Raw genomic sequence first — 23078 nt, 5'->3', positions numbered from 1 at the left:
AGACAGCTATACCAAAACGTGCCATTACTTAACAACATTATTTGGAAATTCTTAGAACTTCAATGAAATTTGACGCAGGTAAGTATGTGAATGTGATTTGATTAAGAAAATAATATTCCACTAGCGAGTATTTCTAGTTTTACATCGAGTGTCTCGAAATAATTTTCTCATTACTATTTTGATTGACAAAAAAAAGTAGGTAGTATTGGGGTTACGTAAATGGTGCCGCCTAGTCCTACTAATATTTGCATAATTTTTCCTTACACAGGATAATGGTTTCCCAGAAATAAAGGAAAATTGGGAGGCGTACGCAGATCCGGAGCCAGGACATGAAAGCCTTTCGACAATTTAATGAAATGTTAGGGGAACCTAAAGCTTGTCCCAGAAAAAATGACGCATTTTAATTTTCACAAAATTTGATGGTAAATTCTTGTTACAAATTTGATAAGCAACATGTATGTACACATGTTTTGAGTCTTTGACTTTACAAATCCAGAAATTTCGTAATTTTGTTGTAATGGCTGCCATCCGGTTTTGTACATAGGACTCTGTTATTAATTTTTAAGCTTTTTTTTCCATTTCGACTTGAAGTTTTTAACTGATAGTTAGTTTTATGGTTTAAGAGTTTCTCCTTCATACGAGCCCATTATTTTTCAATGGATCGTAATTCAGAGCAGTTGGGAGGAATAAGGTGTTTTTCCACAAATTCGATATTGTTGACTTAGTCGCTTTATCGCTTTCTTGGATTATGGTAGATGTGGTTTCCACTTCAGTTTACTATTTTGCATTTTAGTTAGGTACTTTAGTTTATTTGTAGTCTTTATAGAGTAATTTTTTCAAGAATTTTGCAGTGTTCATTTGTACGTTTTGCACTTTTGGCTAAATATAGTATAGACAGGGTAATAGGCGTTTTTTGCAACGCAGCTATGATGTTCTTCTCTGTATTATTCATTAGAAAACCCGGGCTTATGACCATTTCCAGTCCGCCATCGTCTACCATCAGTTTCTTAGAATTGTTTTAACACCCTTTTAACAGGGCTTACTAACTATAGATTAAAACTTCACTGCTAGTTTTTCGTGGAAATGCCTCGATTTTGTGAGTGTTTGTACAAAATTTTTTGATGTATTCTTTTCTGTGATGGCGATATCTTTGAAAATGTAAACGAAAGGGATTTATTTTTATAAAGAATAAGAAAACAGGTATTTTTTTACATTATAACAGTCTGCTTAAGCTTGTTGTTGGATGTGCAACCTGTGCGTGACAAACGTCATTTTTTTTCTGGGACAAGCTTACCATATTTATTTTGATTAGAAAAGAATTGGCACACAGATATAACCTGGATAAATAAATACAATAGGTCAATTTGTATACCGTTAATAAGGAGTGAAGTGCAAGTTAAATGCTAATATGCGAATGCCAGTAACATGATAAAAATAAGTAGCCGTATGATAAAATTATAGTCAGAAAAAGAATAAAATGGAGGCGTGTGCAATTATTGTAAATATGATTACTGCTGTGATGAACCCCCGTCCGTAGGTATCACTTACCGTTAACCGCCTGTCAAGAATAATAGCATTTATCCTCGTATCAAATCCTTCGAGAATTACAGCACAACGTTCATATCTTAAGACACCTTATTTTAATCGCGAGGTTCAGCTCCATTAAGGCAACAAGCTTAACGTAATCTGCTAATAAGGGGACTAAGCGTTCAGAGGCGACCGGGAAAGATTCATTTAATGAAGATTATAAACTTCGACGTTCCTAGGTTAATTTCTGTGACAGAATCTGTTTAATTTGATAGTAAAGTATGCTTAGCTGATCATATAAACAAGAAGAAAAGTTTCTAAAACCAGTGTTTATAATATTAATAGGCAAAGGGAGTCAATTTGCCAAAGTATCTAAACATACCATTTTAATGAGATACTTTTGGTTGACGACAAGATTACTTGATAAAATTATATTATTGTGGTCTTATTTTACATATCTTTTTATTTGAGGTTTTAGTTATCCTCTAGCCGCCCACAAACCAAAACTTTCCAATAACCAAATAATTATTTATTATATACAATACATAGTTCATGATCAGCAACGCAGGCTTCGTCAAGTGCTTACAACAATAAATCAGCTACAGGCTTCGTCACCTACTAACAAATGATATAATCCGCAACAGGCTTTGTCAATCTTAAACACTAAATTAAACTAGGCCAAGTCCCCACTTCGGACCGTAGCCGGTCCAAAAGTCCCCATGACACTGGCAGCGTTGCCCCGTTGAATTGCCAAGGAGATCTGTTGGACCAGATACGATCCGGAGCGAGGATCGCAACCCCTTTCCCTCAGTCGCCGACCCAATTGCCACACAAACTCCTTAGCCTCCGCACCCCAAGATCCTGCAGTCTCCACCGCCACCGGTATGAACTCATACGTTGGTTCCAAGGCAGAGTACTTTAAATGCTTCTGTTTGGCCGCATACTCCGCAGCCGCACCAGCAGTACTGATGGTGTGATTCAGATGGGACGGGGCAAAGGTGCTAACACACGTCGCGTCCCATAAGAGGCACCGGCCCTTCTGCCAAGGAACCAACGTAAGACCATCTGGCCTTTTGCCGTCCGAACGGCACAAACCCGGAGGCTCCAGGACGCAGGGAACGTTGGCTGAGACCAAAGCCCTGCGAACTACCTCATTTATCGCGTGGTGACGCGAAAAACGACCAGCGCACCTCTGGCAGCTAAGCCCATGGTGTCCGTCCTCCTGAACCATGGCTCCACACTTACTCCACATTACTTGATTAAATACACTTGATTAGCTTAGTTTGTTGACTATTAATGGCTATGAAGCTGACGGTCCTGGGTAAGGGCAAATATTTGTTTGATGAGCACGTTATTTGTTCCTGTGTCTGGGATGTGTTGGCTATTTGCCTTAATTTATACCTAATATCTATTTCTACATTCTACATAGATGAAATAGAAATAGAGTCCACGAAAAAGAGTGGTCATGCATAATAGTGTAAATCTTTTATTTGCATGTGAATTTTCAAACAGCACGTTTTGTACATAATTTGTGGATATCAAACTACATATTTAAAAAAAATACAAACATGATATAACGTTAGGTTTTCTATGTTTTTGGCAATATATATCCCATGGTACCAATGTTTTCTTGTACAGCGTCTTCTGGCAGTTTTTACCAAGTTGTCCTGCTAAATATATGGTTTATTTATTTATTAGATAATCCAAATTATACCTTATGACGTCCTCTTTTCACAAAAGAAACAATTTTTCTAATTGTATTCAGATTGACTTTTTGACGAAAAAATGCCTCCCATATAAAAACTAACTTTCAGTTCTTGGAGTAGAAAGTCTTCCTGACTACCACAAATAGAAATGAGTTTCAAGAAGTATTTTTTTGGTAAGATAACATTCTAATGTGCCTAAAACAGCTTGTAAAAATATAAATACTGTTGTGACATTGTAGCAGCAAGCGAGTGAAGAATGTCAAAAAACGCTGTACAAGCAATGAAAGGTATGATGGAATTTATTTGGCGAAAACTCACACAAACGCATACATTAAAATACGATTTTATTTTTATTATATAGTATTATATATACAAATTATTAAAATAAAAAACTTCTTGTAAATGTACATTCGGTAAAAAATTATACCAGATCATCCACGACCACTTTTTTTCATGGACACTCTTTATTTAGTACAAATATATAGGTATATGTAAGTATTGTATGTTTTAATTATTTTGTGGTGAGCGTTCCGACTGAACATCTAGCGACCTTCTCCAAGGCGGAGTTTTGGCCGAAGAATGTCAAGTTCTGGCGGTTCCGCGGCCGGCTTCCTGACTGCGGGGTTGCGAACTGCATCGCAGTCATATTAATTGTGTGTTTTTAGTTTTAATAAGATATATTTTATAATAATATGTATGCTAGTTTTAAGGTATTTATCTTTAGGCCAATAGTTGCCTGAAAATATAGATTTTATTTATGAATAAATAAGTTCTACGAACTTAATGCCATGAGGCATTAACGTGTACGTCTATGGATGCATTGAACTCCGCATTTATAGTTTCGAAAGGGTTTTTTGGTAGCAAGGAACCGGGACTGGTTACTTGGTTGCAATTATTGAGGTTTTCCATTCATCCAAGTCCCAATTATCCAGGTTTCACTGTGAAATTCACTTCAGCCACACTAAAAGTTAAGTTAAGTAGCGCTACCGGTATGTAGCGAAAATGCTTCGTAGAGCAAAACGATAACGTGCCGTGGTTAGCGCTGAATGGGTTAAGCCTTCTTCTTCTCTGTCGTATCGCTCTTGACAGAGCCGTCGTGGTCACGTTGAGGCGTCCGCATCGGTAGTAGAGGCGGACACAGATAAAAATATTAGTTTAACTACTAGAGCCTCTAAGGAGTATACCTGCACCTGAAATAGGAGTATACCTGCATAAGTGACCTATCTTAGGGGTGGTGGGTATGAATTCACCTGTCTAATCAATCACACTACATCCTCTCAAACTTGACATATTTGCTAAGGCTTTTCTCTACGCAACGTATAGGCATGTTAATATTAAAAGGAAAAGACTATGACAGGATTACGCAACCTTTTCTGCGACGAACTCTAGCCCCTTGTTGGCGCATATATATTAAATTTTATTTGCCTTCTGCTTTCAATTTTGTGGTAAAAACCAAACAAGTTACATTATATAAGTAAACCAAGTAGGTTATATATATAGGTATATATGACTTTTCTCAATCTATTAAGCTTAATTCTCGCGTCCCACTTAAGGAATTTTATTTAGATAAAAACAATATTGGCACTTATCTTTAGAACTTTTGCATGTATCTTTGCTGATCTAAACAAACTTTACTGCATTTTATTTTGAGAGCTTCCCTTGGAATCTGCAGACGTGTAGTGACAACATAGCGTAGGATTTACGAACCCTAAGATACATAATAATAAAAAAGCTTTATTAATTCTATAGAAATAGTAAGTTGCAAATTAGGACAATTATAAATGTCGTGCTAAGATACATACAGGCTCTTAAAACAAATACACCTGTTACATTTTTGGCCTCGTTACGATTCCAAAAGACGCAAAGTGATTAAAAACTCCTGGCCTACTAGTATAGTACTACAATATTTATGTACGTCTTAAAATTCCAGTTAATATAACGGGTGCCCTTAAGCCCATTAGCATATCTTATCTTATTACGCTGGCATTACCATATCTTTATCATTATGCAAGGGATGGTAAACAGCCTGGAGGAACTCAGCATTGATTATATGAAAAAGTTATATCGTAATAACTTTTATATCGCGAGATGAAGAAAACTCCAACGAAATCGCCCTCGCCGAGCATAATGAGTTAAATTTTGCAATTCGGTTTGAAGTTTCTAGAAAGTATTCAATCTATTTGCGCCCGTCATCTTTTATGCCTGTTGCAAAACACGCTGATTAGATTACGAGCATATTTTTTTATGTCAGATAGACAAAGTCAGACGTTACGCATTATTGTGATATGAAGTTTGAGACGATTATGATAAGCTGAAATTTGACGATACCTTTCGACTTTTTATCTCCATCATCAGAGCAGCTAGGTGGCATTATAATATTGTATTGTCACCCACTAACATAATTCCTATGCAAAACTTCCACCCAAGAAATGAAAGCTTCTAAGCTAAGATGTTACAAAATTCTGAAAAGAACCTATATTTGTAGCTAGTAAGGGCCAGGTGAAACTTAACTAAGACTTTTTAGGAGTAAATAATACGATACGATAAGATGATAATTAGTATAATATTAATAATAATACGATTAAATGCTGTAACCCAACTGGGTTTTCACTCATAGAACCTCCTTTAATAGAAGTACAACAGATGTTAGTGAAGAACACAAGACACAAACGTCAGACAATCCATAACGTTTCCTTTTGTTTTTGCTGAAAAATCATCGTCGTCTATCGGCAGTTCAATCAAATACGAAAAACAGATGTGTAATAAATAATGATTCAAATAATCTTAGAATTATTAATGAGTCATTGTAATCACTCGTATCACTTAAGCGAAACAACGTTACGATAATGTTATCATTGTTTTATATTAATTTAATTCGCCAATTGAATTCCGACTGATAACATTATCAGAATAGCTATTATTTTAAAGGACCTTTATCAATAAAACCTTGGCCTTGTTTTTTACCATCGATTACTGGCCAAGTGCATTTCGGTGTCGGAACACGCACTATATAGGCACGGAAACCTATATTATGCGCGTTCTTATTTTTTTTGTATGCCACGACAGTGGCAAACAAGCATGCGCAGGTGCCACCACAACTTGCAAATCTAGTGGTTACATGCGCGTTGCCGACCCTACAAGCTTACAAGGATTTCTCCTTGGGAGCAATGGAAATCTGACCATCAGGAACACAAGCCTAAGTTCGCCTTTGTACACATTTACTGTATTCTTTCTGTGTTATGTACTTGTTTTGTGCAATAAAGTGTTTACTACTACTACTACTACAACTCTACAGTACCCTATATACTATACTAAAATAGTTAGAAGTGCAACACAGAACATACAAGCAAAACGCTGTATCTCGTCGGCATTTACATCCTTTTATCATATCCAAAATGGATTTTTATTAAAATTTACGATATGTATTATTTATTTCGGATAAAAGCCATTGTATCTTTTGTGCGAGCTGTCGGCCTTTGTGTGCCATTGTGTGTTCGCGCGTGCCACGGCGCGTGCGGCGCTCACACACAATGGCCGACCGCTGGCACAAAAGAGACAATGGCTTTTGTTTAACAGATTACCGTCTTAGACGAAAAAGTCATTTGAGCAGATGAAGACTAGCTATATCGTGTACACAACCGGTGTATTTACCCGCGGCGCCGAAGCGTCGCGACTCGTCATCCCTATCAATGGAAGCCAACAAATGGCAATCAGCGGAACTCATGCAATCGTCTTTATAAACCATTAAGGGTATCATTAACGTTCATTAATAAATACGGCCTTCCTTTAATGGAACCTGATTTGACCTATATACGAACATAGTGCAGTCTGAGGCGCTTTAAAATACTTACTATGTATATGTACTGAGTTTAACGTACTACCTACTACTAATGACTTAAATAATATTTTGTCTTGTATTTTATTTGTTATAATAAACATAGGTACTTAGCCTTTACCCTTGTCATTGCAAACAAATTAAATTTGTTTATCTACACACATCATAAACCCTCTGTAAAATCTTCGCTGGGCTCAGGTGTTGTTTAGGTGGTGAAATAAGAGGGGTATTAACGCTGGTTTACTTTCCAAATTACAAAAAATACAAAAGGTGGCAAAGTGAATAGTTGTTAGGAATCGAGATGATTGGTAAGTTTTTGAAAGCTCTAACTGTCAAAGTTTTGAATACAAAATTGCCATATTAAAATCAGAACATTGAGACCTAAATTATAATATCATTGAACGTTTTAGTTAAAATACATGCAATATGAATTAAATTAATTATGAGAACATATTGGGACGTTAAATTAAATTATATAATATAAAAATGTGAAGTTAATTTTTAATACAAATATTCGCTATTTAATCTAACTAATACAGGATCGAAACTGAGTATATTTTCAAACGATTCGTAACACCCTCTATGATGCCTTCAAAATCCGTAAATAATGGCCAACATTAAGATAAACAGCTTTGTTACAGCAAATTTCTTATCTGTAAAAATGTTTTAATAGCTTCATTATAATATCAAACTCGATTTGGTAATGCCATTAAAATTTCGAACATCTCTGAAAAAAAAGCAATTTGATTTGACCCCTATTCTAATATCAGTCGAGATGACGTTTTATACTTGCGAAATGAAATGTCAAATGCCAAGGGCCTGACACTTGACACTCTTTGATAGAGAAAGATAGTCTTATTGCGATTCGACTAAGAGGAAAGAGAAAATAGTGCCATGCTTTGTCCTTATCACCGACCGGGTTTTTTTCATGGTCGGGTTATGGCAGCATAGGTAGGAGGCGATGGCGAAATACCGAAATTTATAAGAGTGAAAGAGAAAAAGGATTATGCTGCCATACATTAACCTGTCAATACATGAATATGTCTTTCTCTTACCCCTGGTCGCTCGGTTTCAGGTCTATAACTACTATACTATGTCTATGGTCAATTGCATACAATTTTGACAAATCTCGCATGTTAGTTGGTATCGAACGATATGGCAATCGACCCCGACTCTAGTTTGTCTCTGAATAAAAAAATAACTACGGATGCGTGACATGCGTGAAAAAAGTTTTCATTTGCCACCATTTGACGTAGGTACAGTCTATCTTTTACAGAATACAGAACTTTATTGGTAAAAGCAAATTTTACAGGTCACATTTTACATTTATAAAAAAATATATGTACATATGTTCGTTAATATAATTAATTACTAATATTACTATTAATTTTTAATTCGTTTGTAAGTAAAAAAATAATGTTTTGTTATTTTTAAACTAACTATATCACCCGGGTATGTTCTAACATCGTCCAAAAGAGAGGTATGGGCACTGTGAATGTCATCTCGCTTTGCGTGGTAGGGCACAGCACAGCGGATGTCATTCCAGATCTAGAGCAGAGCCCAACTGGGGAAGTACCTCCACCTTAAAAAAAACCACAGCCAAATTACACTAGACCCTACTCATAGTGTTGTGTTCCTGCCGGTGAGTAAGGTTGCCAGAGCTCAACGAGGGTGCGGAGTGTTAGAGTCGGCAACGCGCATGTAACTCCTCATGAGTTGCAGGCGTACATAGGCTACGGAGACTGCTTAACATCAGGCGGGCCGTATGCTTGTTTGCCATCGACGTAGTATAAAAAAAAAGTTTCGTAAAATGAGGGATAAAGGCATTTCGGAGACGCCATCGACACCTCATGTCCGCGAGTTCCGCCAGAGAGCAACGACGCCCCAATGTCCGCTGTAATATGAGGTGGGTGAATATTTATATCATAGAAAGTTTATAATATGTGTGTGGATAAAATAGTGTATGAAACTGTACATAATTAGGCATTAAAACACTCGTGTGGTCTCACTTACTTCATTCATTTCTTAAACTCACACTCGTATTTTATTAATGATAATGCCTTTCATTATGTAACAGTCACATAAACTACTAGTTTTTCTTGTCATTGCGTACTGTTTTCATGAAATATCTAACGTGAAGATATTTGTATTCCAAAATCCGTTGTATAATTTACGAACAATTTAAAATAGACTGCCCAGGGTCACCTTTGGACTTTCGTCATGGAGGCGCTCCGAAATTTTTCAACCAAAAAATATAAATCTGCATGAAAAGGTCATTCTCGGTAGGTATTAATCTCGATAGTAGATATGCTTTACGTTCGAGATAAACATGTTTGAATTAAGAAGTTCGTTATTTTTATATCAACAATTCTGTCACCATTATCACTATTTTTATCAGATGAAGATGTTACTATTATGTGAATTGCACTTTCGACTTTATTGTATCAAGGTTTAAGATAATTTTACAAAGTTTAATTAATAGTTTATTTTATCACTTGAATAAATTTGGCAAAACTTACGTAGGTAATATTGTTTAGCCGTGAGTGTTTATATATTTATACTCCATATTAACATTTTAGTATTAATATTACTCGTACTAGAGTTACAAATTGACTTCAAATAAAAAAATCGAATGTGTTTTTTCCAACAAGGAGAAAACGAATCAATTCTGGACAAAAGTTGTTTTACTTCCAGTTTTTATTTTATCCCTCTCAGCTACATAATACATGCATGCCAAGTTTCATGCTTTCTGCTGGATGGGATCATACTTTGAGCAAAGTCTTGAACGAATTGGTAAATATGATATTTCGTACAAAACTATATATATATATAGTTTTGTACGAAATGTCATATTTACCAATTCGTTCAAGACTTTGTTTTACACTATGTATTGATATAGCAACGTAATATATATTACGTTGCTATATCAATACATAGTATAAAACAAAGTCGATTCCTGCTGTCTAGATGGATGTCTGTCCCTATGTATGCTTAGATCTTAAAAAGTACGCAACAGATTTTGATGCGGTTTTTTTAATAGATAGTGATTCAAGAGGAAGGTTTATATGTATACATATAATACATCAGCATTGCACCCGTATATATCTGTTACCTACCTGTGTTGACCTAATAAAGAAACTTATATTTTGTATGTTTCTATTATGACATTTATGACTGTATGTCAACGGTCATCATTCGATCCTCTCTTCAATTCAATAAATTTTAAAATAATTTCTACCGGAAAAATACGGAAGTCATATTGTTCGTAACAAAAACGATTTTCAACTGAATTTATCTGAATTTTTAAATACTTTATAAAATGTGTCATCTATTATCTACTATTATGTTCTGTTTTCGTATCGCGAGCAATAAGTTCACCAGCCAACTGCTCAATCAAAAAGTTTCTTCAAGTTTTAGCAAATAATAATAATAATAATGATAATTCAGCCTAGGTGTAATACGTCCCACTGCTGGGTACAGGCCTTCCTCATGCGCGAGAGGGTTTGGGCTGTAGTCCCCACGCTGGCCCAATGCGGGTTGGGGACAATAGGGAGGTGTAGCAAAAACTATCGTGCACTTAAACCACATTCACTCATTTGCTAATTCAATACCTATTCCTACGTATTTTTACATTACTATTCAAGGCGGTTGTGGATAAAATGAATGTTTCACCTTCCCTTTCCCGCCGACACTTGTAATAGCCAGGTAAGTACTTATTCTTATTATTTAATTAAAGGTAGATTATCTGCAAACATAAATTAGTCAAAATTTATTCAGTAGCAATTTATACATTGAATTGTTCGACGGAACTCAGTTGATTGAACTCCAGGGAGCCTAATTAGCGTAAAATTAGGAGTTCTGAGCACGTTGACGTTACCGAAGCCATTCCCCTTGAATAAATGTTAATAGGCTGTCAGGACAAGGCTCCTTTGTCGAGGCTTCAGTTTGTACACAATAACAACAACACAATGGCGGCGATAAATCTTTTTCATCGGGAAACTGATTGATGAGGGAGCATTAATTGATTGAAATGAATACCACTCCCGTTTGTACTAGTGTAATGTATCTTGTGTTCTAGACATATGCTCTGACGTACTATCATCTACTACTAAACAACAAAAGCTAGCTAGAAACTGCTAATAAAATGTCAATCGTTCACTATCGTATGTGGGTCGCATTTAACAATATGGACGGACGATGCTGTCAGGATCGCTAAATGCCATTAGAAAACATTGAGGCTCGAAGTAGTATAATCTTGATTTGATATTCACACTCATCTCGCATCTTGCGCACACTCACAGGCTTACCTTTACATTGGTCCAAAGCTTCATCAGAGCCGTCCTGGCAGTCCGCGTGGCCGTCGCACAGCCAAGTCTGAGGTATGCATTCCTTGTTGGCACACTGGAACTGCACCAGCGAACAACCTGTTGGATAAACATTCAATAATAAATATCAGGTAAAAAAATTGGCTCCTATGTGTGAGCTAGACAGTCTATATGTCGTGGCCAGATCTTAGAATTGATCATTTCATGAAGTGGCAATAATTTCATGAAATGATCAAAATCTATGAACTGCATGACCACAACACATATATAGCGATGTCCCGCTCGAACACGAGTGGCGTGTGGATGGGCATCCTATGTGAAGACCGCCTAAACGTAACATAAAGTTTGGGTGAAAGAGGCTGTAAAGGAACATACACATATACATGTCCTACATAACAATTTGTCCTGGTACAAATTAATTGTGTGCCTTCTGAACCGTCTGCTAGCCCGAAATTATATTAATTATGTATCATGAAATTCAAACAGATTAAAATACGCTTTGATGATATCTTCTCGGAAAAAATGTACACCCATTCTTACTTTCGGAAGATAAACGCACAATCGTCGGATATCGGCCATCGAAACTTGTCGTATAACTCAAGCGGGCTATCTGTGACTCCATTGACCGTATATTTCCATGATCCTAAACAGCCTTCAGTATATTACTAGTGGACACTGAGAGTCGGGACGCCATTACAATACTACAAACTATATCTTTGCCGTCCACTCGCTTGATTTATAGGGCAATATTTTCCTGAACGCGTTCTATTCCCGTGAATGGAACTTTGACTATTTCAATGATTTACACGTTTCCTAGGTTTCCACAAAGGTAGCGAATGTACTTACCGAACTAATTAGATTGTGTTGAGGATAATTTCGCAATTGCTAAATGTCGACGACACAATGGTTTTTACTTTGCTGCAAATTTTTTGGTAATGGTAGTTCAACTGTTAATATCGTCCTTTCCGTGTGTAAAAGTTCGCTGTTTGAATTACGAAAGGCTTTATTACTAAGTGAATTTAATTATTTACCAGTTTACCTATTGAAATTTATTACAATACATGACGACTGTTTTTTTTTTAATTAGGTATGATTTAGTGCCGAAGAGTGTGACACCGAGAGCAATTCAGCTAAAACTTGTAGGTATATAAACAGCAGACATAAAAATTACAGCTATGATGAGGTGTCTGTGTCGGTCCTTAAAAATATCGGTGCTGTTAATCGGGTGTTTCTGTAAGTAAGCCAATAATCTCGTACTGTTTAGCATTAAATTTTCTGGAAACACATTGAAATGATAAATCGAATTATATGAAACCAGTTCAGTTCATGTTTATTTATTCCGACATCCGGCAGTAACAGTGAAAAGCAGCCTTAACTAATTGAAATATAGTTGATTCAATTTCCATATAATTAAATAGGTCGCTTGTTAGCAGTTTCTCACGAAGTGATTTAAATGAATCCAGAGGGCATTTTTATGCGAAAGACCAACCGGCTATGAGTGTGGATGTCTGTAAGGGACACTAATTTAATTTCATTACTTTAGGGTAGAGGGTGCTTGCGAAACGGGTGGTGGACCGCGGCGCCGGGGTGCTGGCATCCAATCTGGGTGGAGCACCCTCGTGTATGTCTCATTGAGAGCAAATCGCTCGGGCTAGGGGAACGAACGAATCTGTAAATAAGTGCCTAAGCACGTTTCACTTACCTACCCTATCTGGGATTTGACGTGTAATTTCAACGAAACCTCGTACACATTTAATTATATTAAACGGGAGGGAATGAAAAAGCCGAACGAATATATACACTTCATGTAGAATCATTTATACGATAGAAAGTCCTCTGTGTTTTAGGTTGCCCGTTTTGTGCCAAAAACGATTTGTGCCTGTTCGTGGTAGATTAGGTTACATTAGGGACTTATCGGGGCTGTGTAAGTTCATACAAAGAAAAAATGAGCGTGAGCTCCGTCCATACAATCGGATGGCAACTTGAGCTGCATCACTGTGGCGACTTTATAACTGCTGCGACGCGGGCGCTGTTATGGTCAATTTCCTTGATAAAATGGTCACTACCATAACATATGACAAATCCAAATTACAGTGATGTTATGAAGATATCATAGACGTATGTGTCTCTAACATTCCACAACTACTACTGCACAATCAGACATTGGACTTGCACAATGCACACTGTTTCAAATGTACGCCCACGACGTACATGGACTTACACATGCTGGCTGAATTGTATAATAAAGCTAATATCTGACCTATATCTATTACGAGATTCGGGTTACGAATAATTGACTAGAATTGCGAGCTCATTCAATTACTCGTGATTAATAATTTAATAACACAATTAGAGAGAACGTGCGTAATGACTCGGGTAAGTAATATAATATATATACCAATTATTAATATAAAATTCACAAGATATACGCTCACTATGTATAATTTTGAATAATATAAGATTTGCATTGTATAAAAACTCGAATTGTATAATGTCAAAATGTCTCATTTGTTTTTAAATAACATTCAATATATCTAGATAATTTCATATTGGATAAGTTATATTTCATAAAAAATCTATAGTCAAACGATCAAAAAACAACATTAGTTAGTAGGTCTAAGAACATACATACTATATTTATATTTTTTTATTTCAACCACTCATAAATTCCCTTAAGTTAGTTAACCGTTAAACAATTTCGTTCTGGCGCTTTGCCGACCGCTGCCGCGGCACGCTCGCTTCGCTCACTCGGCTCGCGCGCTTTTTGTTCGCAGTTCAACCTAACACTCCTCGCTTCGCTCGTCGTGGTACCTAACGGAGACCTGCATTAGTATAGAACAACCGACAGAAGCTACTAATTTAGTTTGTTAAATGTACGATCAAATGTATAGTTTAGAATGTATTTCTGTCACGTAATAATTATGTTAACTATATATAAGATATTTCAAATATTTTTATTTGTAATAATTACTATAAGTTATGTATGTTATATAAAAAATAATTAGCCAATACAAACTTTATATTATATTAGTATATACGAAGTATGTTAGACAATTTCTACCATATATGTTATAAACATATATTTTTTGTTAGTATTCCTAACGTGTGTTATATGTTACATATCAAATGTTGGTATATATTATAATGACTCGGACTCACTAATGTTAGTTGATTACATTGTAATATCAGCTTTTGAAGAGTAGAGTTCGCTGAACATGCTAAACTTTTGTTTTCTAAATACATATACATATATCTATCAAATAATTTGTCTGCTTTTTTTGCTTTTTTTACGCATTATCACTGTTGTATTTTAAAACGAGATATTTTGAATTGTTATAGTATCAACACTGCCCCAATGCAGATCATTGTCTTCTTATAAGGTAGACGTCCGAGTGTTCGTCACTGTGTCCCAGTACATGTCATCTTTAATTAAGTCATTGTTACTGGTTTATTCATTAAGTCATACAGGTGACAGCAGCAGCGGTATCATGGTCGCATTTTTATCACCTGTCATGCCATGCGTCACTTTCGCACTTACTCATTTGTTAGAACGTGACAGGCATAGTGAACAATTTTTTTTCGGTCAGTTTCGTATAGGTACTTCAAATATCGTCGCTCAATGACATTATCTGCCGGTCTCTTGTCACTGTCAACGTGCCTGCGATACTCAAGCCGGCCGGTATAGCCCGGGACGATGGCAAAAGACCTGATGGTATATCGCTGATTCCGTGGAGGATGGGACGAGTGTTGGTGTGGGACGCGACCTGTATGGACACACTGACACTGTCTCACTTTCACGGTACCTACCACAAATAAAAAACCTGCCAAGTGCGAGTCGAACTCGCGCACCGAGGGTTCCGTACATTACATAATTTTAACAATGTATTTTTTATGTGAAACGTGAGTGAAAGGTAAATTGCGGTTTACGATTTATGACGTATTAAAAAAAAACTACTTACTAGATCTAGTTCAAACCAATTTTCGGTTGAAGTTTGCATGGTAATGTACATCATATATTTTTTCCAGTTTTATCATTCTCTTATTTTAGAAGTTACAGGGGGGGAGGGGGGGACACATTTTACCACATTGGAAGTGTCTCTCGCGCAAACTATTCAGTTTAGAAAAAAATGATATTAGATACCTCAATATAATTTTTGAAGACCTATCCATAGATACGCCAGACGTATGGGTTTAATAAATAAAAAATTTGAGTTTCAGTTCCAAGTATGGGGAACCCCCAAAATTTATTGTTTTTTTTCTATTTTTGTGTGAAAATCTTAATGCGGTTCACAGAATACATCTACTTACCAAGTTTCAACAGTATAGCTCTTATAGTTTCAGAAAAAAATGGCTGTGACATACGGACAGACAGACAGACAGACAGACAGACATGACGAATCTATAAGGGTTCCGTTTTTTGCCATTTGGCTACGGAACCCTAAAAAAGCGGGTGCGGGCTACCGGAGCTGCCGAGACCCTCAAAACTCGGAAATACGGGGGTCCCGACGCCAATTACAACTTTGTTCCTTTCAGTGTCGAGACCCTCGGCACAGAATAAGTAATAGTATTATCATACAGAACGGCCACGCACCGCCCCGCCCCGACTCGAATTACCTCGCCCCGCGACAGCAGATTGACGGCCGTTTGCCGGCCGCTCAGTACTATTTTTAAGCAACTTACTCACACTATGACGCATGACGCGTGTACAGACGAGACGTGCCGTTCGCACATAGAAACGCAAGTGATTTTTGATGTATAGCGTGTCCGCCCTGTGCCCTCGGTCCGTGGGGCCCGGGAGCTAAGAGCTTGTTTGCGGCTTTGGCCAAACGGCTGGTCGATGTCAGTGGGTATTAAAGAGCTGGCAGCTTCCTCGCTCAAAGAATAAGCATTGCGATTCAGCGAGGAAATGCTGCCAGTATCTTTGGCACTTTGCCCCAGGGTATAGATTTTCTTTAGATATAGATTTTTAGTTTTTAATTAGTTTAAGTTTGGACTGTGCCTATATTTACATTATATTCATTTACTTAATAAATATCACACTGTTTCCAACATATTGTCGTTGGTTTGTGACATTTTTTTTTGTGATTTCAGTTATTGCTGTAGTAAAAGTTGATCATAGCGATGAGTACATGAGTACAATTACGTACATACCTATATCATTTATCACCTAAAAGAATACACCCAGTATAAGGAAATTGATTAGATATTCCTTTATTATTCAATTATTCCATTTATAAATTTTATATTAAAGGAAAAAATGGAAAAAGTTACACTTCCGGCAGGATTTGAACCCGCAACCTCCGCAATCCGTGCGTTGCTCTTAACCAATTGAGCTACGGAAGCCTACCAGAACCTTGCAAATCTTTCCATTTATGATTTTATTATCTTTGAAAACCTGTGAGGTAGACGTCTCAATTATTTCCTTATTAGGGACTTATAATCAAATTATAAGTGAAACTCGAGATATTAAATTACTGGGTAATTAAAGCGGAGTTTTGTGTGTTATGGCGGAACTTGGTAAAGACTGTTGAAGCCTGGCAACACAATATAAGAACGAACAACTGAGCGTTTTGAAGTTCCAAGTAATTTTAGGATCGTTCCACCTACTGAGTCAAAATTAATTTGTTACGTAAATTCGGTAATTCTCCATTAACACTGTTAAAATATTTATTATTTCTATGCTATTCTACCAAACTTTATGTACGCGCATGGATATGGCTAGGTTCAGCTCGTAGCCTCTTATTGGAGCGGGTTCAGCAGCAATAATGTAGACGACTCCTTTCGTTTTAAATACAAACTAGTACATTTTAGAAATCAGAAGAAAGTAAGTATATATATATATAAAAAAAGGCATGTATGCGTGCAACTGGTAATGGGGTGAATATATATATTTCGTATTTCTTTAATCAGTTAACGTAGGCGAGTATATGAAAATAGATGCTTGTTAAAATATTTTAAAAATATAATTATTGATCAGAATATTGGTGCCATTAGTGGCAAAATTAAAACTGACAATGTGAGATTGTAAGAAAAGTAGTGTAAATAAGGTCTACAAGTAAATAGGCACTATTATCGCTATTATGCAATTGTAATTTTCTTAAATTTCGAAGCCAAAAATGTATTTATATATTTGTATGTATCAGAAAAACATGCTATTATTACCACAGAACGTCATATATAATGCAAGAAAAAATAATCAGTAAGTACATGTCAAAATTTAATCACACAATAAAAAAATCTATCGGTAAGTATATCGCGTAAAAATTTTTGAAGCAGGAGAAAAATAAAGAATCTGGGATTCTGCTCAATTATATCAATTAAGGTTAAGGACACTAGTTTCAATTCCATTTCCAGTCTTCCTGGTCACGTACCACATAAAATGTGTTATTTGTTTAAAACAATGCACAGAGCGAGTTTAACAGTTCCCGCTACTAAAAACTAAAAGAAGAGGAAAATGAATTAAAAAGTTTATAGGGACATTTTACCATAACAACTGTGTATTAACATAAGAAATCTAACTGTTAATGTCCAGAAACACAATGAAACCAGTGCGAATGGTTCCAAATGAGTTTGTTTATGGACCGACTTCCCCTCGCCTATTTCTCTCCCGGTCCAAGTCATTCACCTCGAGCACATTTTATAGTCTCCATCTAGCACAACCGCGAATAATAATGAGTAGAAAAATGTTTTTTCTACTCGTCGACTATAATCTGTGTATTACAACTTATTATGCTACACTACAACCTTACTCTTTTCAACGTTGTATAGTCTATGGCACTTCCGACTCGAGCATAAGAATTTTTTCGATACGGTTTAGTAATTATAAAAAAATTGATAATAAAACTTCACACATTTTTATAAAATATTTCTTGTTTAAAGAGACTCGATTCAATGCAAATTAGCCAACGGTGGCATTTCAGAACGTAATTTCGTCGCGGCATCTGTCATATTTCCATCTACTCGCCTCTTGGTTGGCCAATCACAGCTCGCCGCGGTCAAGAATCAAGCTTTTCAATCTCGTAGCTTACTTAAGCAACTCAGCAAGCTTCGTTGCTTAAACACGGTACTCGACTGAAAAGCTCTCTATTATATCACGATTGTATAAAATACTATTTAGAATAGGATAGAATAGAATATTTATTGCTCTCATGTTGGTGTAGAGGTCTTACTCTAAGTACAATAGTTCCATTACAACATGTTACCCTATACTAACTATGTTGTAACTATCTATTGTAAAATAAGATGGAGGCATAAGTGGAATTCGACACGATATTTTATTTTATATCATTAGTCCAAAATCACTGAAAAAACCGGCCGAGTGCGAGTCGGACTCGCCCACCGAGGGTTCCGTACTTTTTAGTATTTGTTGTTATAGCGGCAACAGAAATACATCATCTATGAAAATTTCAACTGTCTAGCTATCACGGTTCATGAGATACAGCGTGGTGACAGACAGACAGACGGACAGCGGAGTCTTAGTAATAGGGTCCCGTTTTTACCCTTTGGGTACGGAACCCTAAAGAATGTCCTAACTATAGTCTGTTTTATTATTCCGTAGACTAAAATGACATTTCATGTATTGCTAGTTAGTGTAGAGGCTAAGTCTGTAGTAAAATTAGTAATTAATTTTTTTGAAATAAACAGTTTAAAAATTTTTTAACTAGCGATCAAGTTGTAAGGTTGTAGCCACTGATATCGTGGTTGATTCAAATCCGAAACTGGATAAATGATCTTCAGCCACTGAACTGAGACCCTGCGTTTGAATACAAATGAAGCGTTTATCCCTGAAAGCCAATTTGTATGCAAATTACGGGTTCGTTTAACTATTCTCGTTAGTTGCTCATTTTCAGAACCCCCGGATTATCAGTTCGTTTAATTTGGAATCTTTTCAATTTATCGATTTTTGTTTGTTCGAGCTCCTGATCTCGTTATCGCTTTAAGACCTTTAAGTAGTCTCTGTGACTCGTAGTTATAGTATATAGATAATAGTAGGTATTATCGTAGATATTCTAGGGTAAATTTTTGAAAAGGTTGTTTTTCGACATTTGTATGGCAACCGTAGCCAAATGGCAAAAATTCCGTTTTTTCCTTATAGATTCGTCATGTCTGTCTGTCTGTCTGTCTGTCTATCCGTCCGTATGTCACAGCCACTTTTCTCTGAAAGTATAAGAACTATACTGTTGAAACTTGGTAAGTAGATGACTTCTGTGAACCGCATTAAGATTTTCACACAAAAGTAAATAAAAAAAAAACAAAAAAAATTGGGGGCTCCAACTACATGGATGGGGGGGGATACTTGGAACTGAAACTCAAAAAATTTTTTTTTTCATCAAACTTATACGAGTGGGGTATCTATAGATAGGTCTTCAAAAATGATATTGAGGTTTCTAATATAATTATTTTCTAAACTGAATAGTTTGCGCGAGAGACACTTCCAAAGTGGTAAAATGTGTCTCCCCCCCCCCCCCCCCTCGCTGTAACTTCTAAAATAGGAGAATGATAAAACTGAAAAAAATATATGATGTACATTACCATGCAAACTTCCACCGAAAATTGGTTTACACGAGATCTGGTAAGTAGTTTTTTTTTTAATTCGTCATAAATCGTAAACGGCAATTTACCTTTCACTCACGTTTCGCATAAAAAATACATTGATAAATTATGTAATGTACGGAACCCTCGGTGCGCGAGTCCGACTCGCACTTGGCCGGTTTATTTTTGTTTTAGGAAAATCAGATTTATAATCATCGTTTTAGGAAGGGTTTTTAACAACAAAAAATATGCTGTACGAGGCACTACTTTTTACAGTTACTAATCAGCCATTAGTAACGGGGCCCACTGACTATCAGTCCGCCGGACGATATCGGCCTGTCAGAACAAAAATTTGACAGTTCCAAACAACTGTCAAATTTTTGACGGGCCGATATCGTCCGGCGGACTGATAGTCAGTAGGCCCCTTTAGGCGCTTTTGACATGTAAACGGCATTTTTTCGACATTCTATGGCAATAGGTACATATAATTGTTTTTTTTTCTATACTTTTAATTGTAATGGATTTTTATTCTTTTGATTTGACATTACCGGGTGGTGTAATGTTTAATATAAATGTATTTGCATGCATTGTATCTATGTTTTTATCTACAAATAAACGATTGATTTATTGAATATCAAAATTGTTATGGCACTATTTATTATTTTTGTGGCCTTTGTAAGACCCTGACGACATTTGTATGGCACTGTGTCGACATTTAGGATGCTGATAAGCAATAATGTGTTAACCCACATAAGCAGCATTTTGAGAAAATGGCGTCTAAAGATTTTTCGTAGTTTTTGAGTGTTTATTCTGAATATTCAAGATTTTCTCCAAACTGTTGTATTTGTCAGTTTTAATACAATGAATACTAGTGATTTATAATTATAATATTCGAAAAAAAAATAATTTTGTCGCAATAATCCCCTTTTTGTTTATTGCGAATTGCATGATGACGTGAAAATTTCTCAAGAATGTGTCATTATACTTAACACAGTTTTTCTAATTGTGAAAATCTGCCTTTGAACTTATAATCAACATGTTATAAGCACATAACTTGTTGTTGTTAAATACTAACCTAATATAAGTATAACTTAAATTTTGTTTTGTAATAATCAATCAAGCCTCATAATGCATTGATATGATATTATTTCCGATTTGCAAGAATGATTCAGTTCAGTTCTGTTCAGTTTATTTATTGATAAAACATATTTTACAGGTCACACAGGTACATTTGAAATACGACAGTTATATACAATTCAATATGATTGATAAAATACATTGGTCAAAGTTTTCAATTTCTTAAATAATCATCGTGCAATAGTTGTCAATACAATAATATTTTAAATAATCTCTTTCATAAAATCATCAATAGAGTAACATGCTTGGTCAAGGAGTAGACATTTAAGTTTTTCATTAAATATTGAATCGCTTTCTGTTAAAAATTAGGAATTTTGTTGTATATTTTTGGCCCGATAACACTGAGAGACTTTCGGGCCTTCGCGAGTCGTTGGGTAGGAGCGATTAGCATGGGCATTCTGCGGCTGTCTGCGTCGCGGGTACAGATTTTTTTATATGCATCTTGGTTTGCTCTAACGTATTTGCATGCTTCTAATATATAAACGGCTGGCAGTGTTAATATCTTATGGGTCTTAAATTGTTCCTTGGCGGGGTGATCGAACGGTTTGTTGGAGATTCAACTGTAACAAGTTATTTAAAATCATTATAATTATAAAAAATACATTATTTTACGAATCTGCATATGTTCAAATTGTATTGTAACACCAAATATAGGTACTCGTAAAGTCGTAATTAATGATCACCAAATCTTGAACAGCTATTTAATGCGCTATTTTCACCTAAATAAACCACTATGATTACAATAAAAGTTATGTTACAAAAATGGAGTAGGGTGCTTTGGGGTAAATTCGAAAATGGGGATAAGTCGAAAATCACACATTTTTACTACACTGGAAGCAATTTCTACGCTGGCAACACTTGTCAAGACGCCATGTTTATCTGCCCCTCCGCTTCAGTTCACTTCGCGTCGCTAGTCGTGCGGTCTATTAAATAAAAAAAGTGCGATTTAGGCACTAAAAATGAATTGCTAAGAAAAACTACAGCATTTTGCGGTTTTGTTTAATTTATTTTGGCAAACTTACCTAAAAAATAAAACGCTTATAAACTAGTGTGATTACGCTTTATAAATACCTTATTTCGATTAGCATTAGTATTACCTCTTGAAAACCGCAACAATTAACAGATTTGTGCACTAAATTCGTAAAATTACTTATTATTAACACCATTTTTAGCAATATTTACCTTCATAGCGCATATGGTAAAACAGAATTAATGGAATGATTTCCGCAATAACGAGTTACTCTCTCTTAAGACATTATTGACATTTTAGTATGCGTTCTAGCCATTACTGCAATAAGTTAAGGTACTAAACGCATTAATACAAAACAGACAACACGTGTTAACGGACCTGTGTTAACCTTTTTTCCTTCTATTGGAATATTTATAAATTTCAAATCACTAAGGTCATTTTTGCAAAACGAAGTCGAGCGGGCCAGCTACAATAATAATAATGATAATGAGAAAGATAAATCCTAGAGAAAATAATAATAATAATATATTCTTTATTGTGCATAATTAAAACAAAATAAGATACATTATAATTAACATAGCGAACTAAGCAACAACATGCGGTCTTATCGCTAAAAAGCGATCTCTTCCAGACAACCTTCAGGTACAATATGGCATTAAAATTATTATTTTTTGTTTTTGTGGGTTGACATATTATTGCTTATCAGCATCTTTTGCATAATAGGTATTAACTATATGGTGGTAGGTAGTGTAGGTACCACTTTGTTTCCGCCACAAATTTTCCCTCCCTTCACTCTTCAACTCAAACATTTCATGCAAAAATTACCGTCATTTATCGAATTGTCAATAAGTTCAGAATTTTTACCCAGATTTTTTTGAACCGCAATGTCCGCAACGGAAGCCTCAATTAAATCTCACTTGACGGTACACAATGAAAATCTTCAATGCCATGTTGTCGTCAACTTTTCTCATCTCTGGCTATTTCCCGCGTTGCTAATGCGCAAACTTCCCGCCCGATTTACACGCCCGCCACTGCGCAGGGACGTG

The 23078-nt window shown here is 35.9% G+C and overlaps 1 protein-coding gene across 7 annotated transcripts in view; it reads right to left on the bottom strand.

The window, feature by feature from the left end:
- Positions 1-23078, bottom strand: part of LOC134755982 (very low-density lipoprotein receptor) — a 255498-nt gene that overhangs the window by 214116 nt on the left and 18304 nt on the right. For all 7 annotated transcript variants that reach the window (XR_010129093.1, XM_063692725.1, XM_063692726.1 and 4 more), the window contains exon 2: positions 11376-11492. Coding sequence is in view for 6 of the 7 variants with exons in the window: in XM_063692725.1 (XP_063548795.1) it covers positions 11376-11492 (117 nt within the window). In the remaining variant the exon portion in view is untranslated. The remainder of the gene's footprint in view (positions 1-11375; positions 11493-23078) is intronic.

This window comes from Cydia strobilella, chromosome 3 (assembly GCF_947568885.1).
Source record: "Cydia strobilella chromosome 3, ilCydStro3.1, whole genome shotgun sequence".
NCBI classification, from domain to species: Eukaryota; Metazoa; Arthropoda; class Insecta; order Lepidoptera; family Tortricidae; genus Cydia; species Cydia strobilella.
Note: the sequence above shows the minus strand (reverse complement) of the source record. Positions and strands in the feature narration are given on the sequence as shown.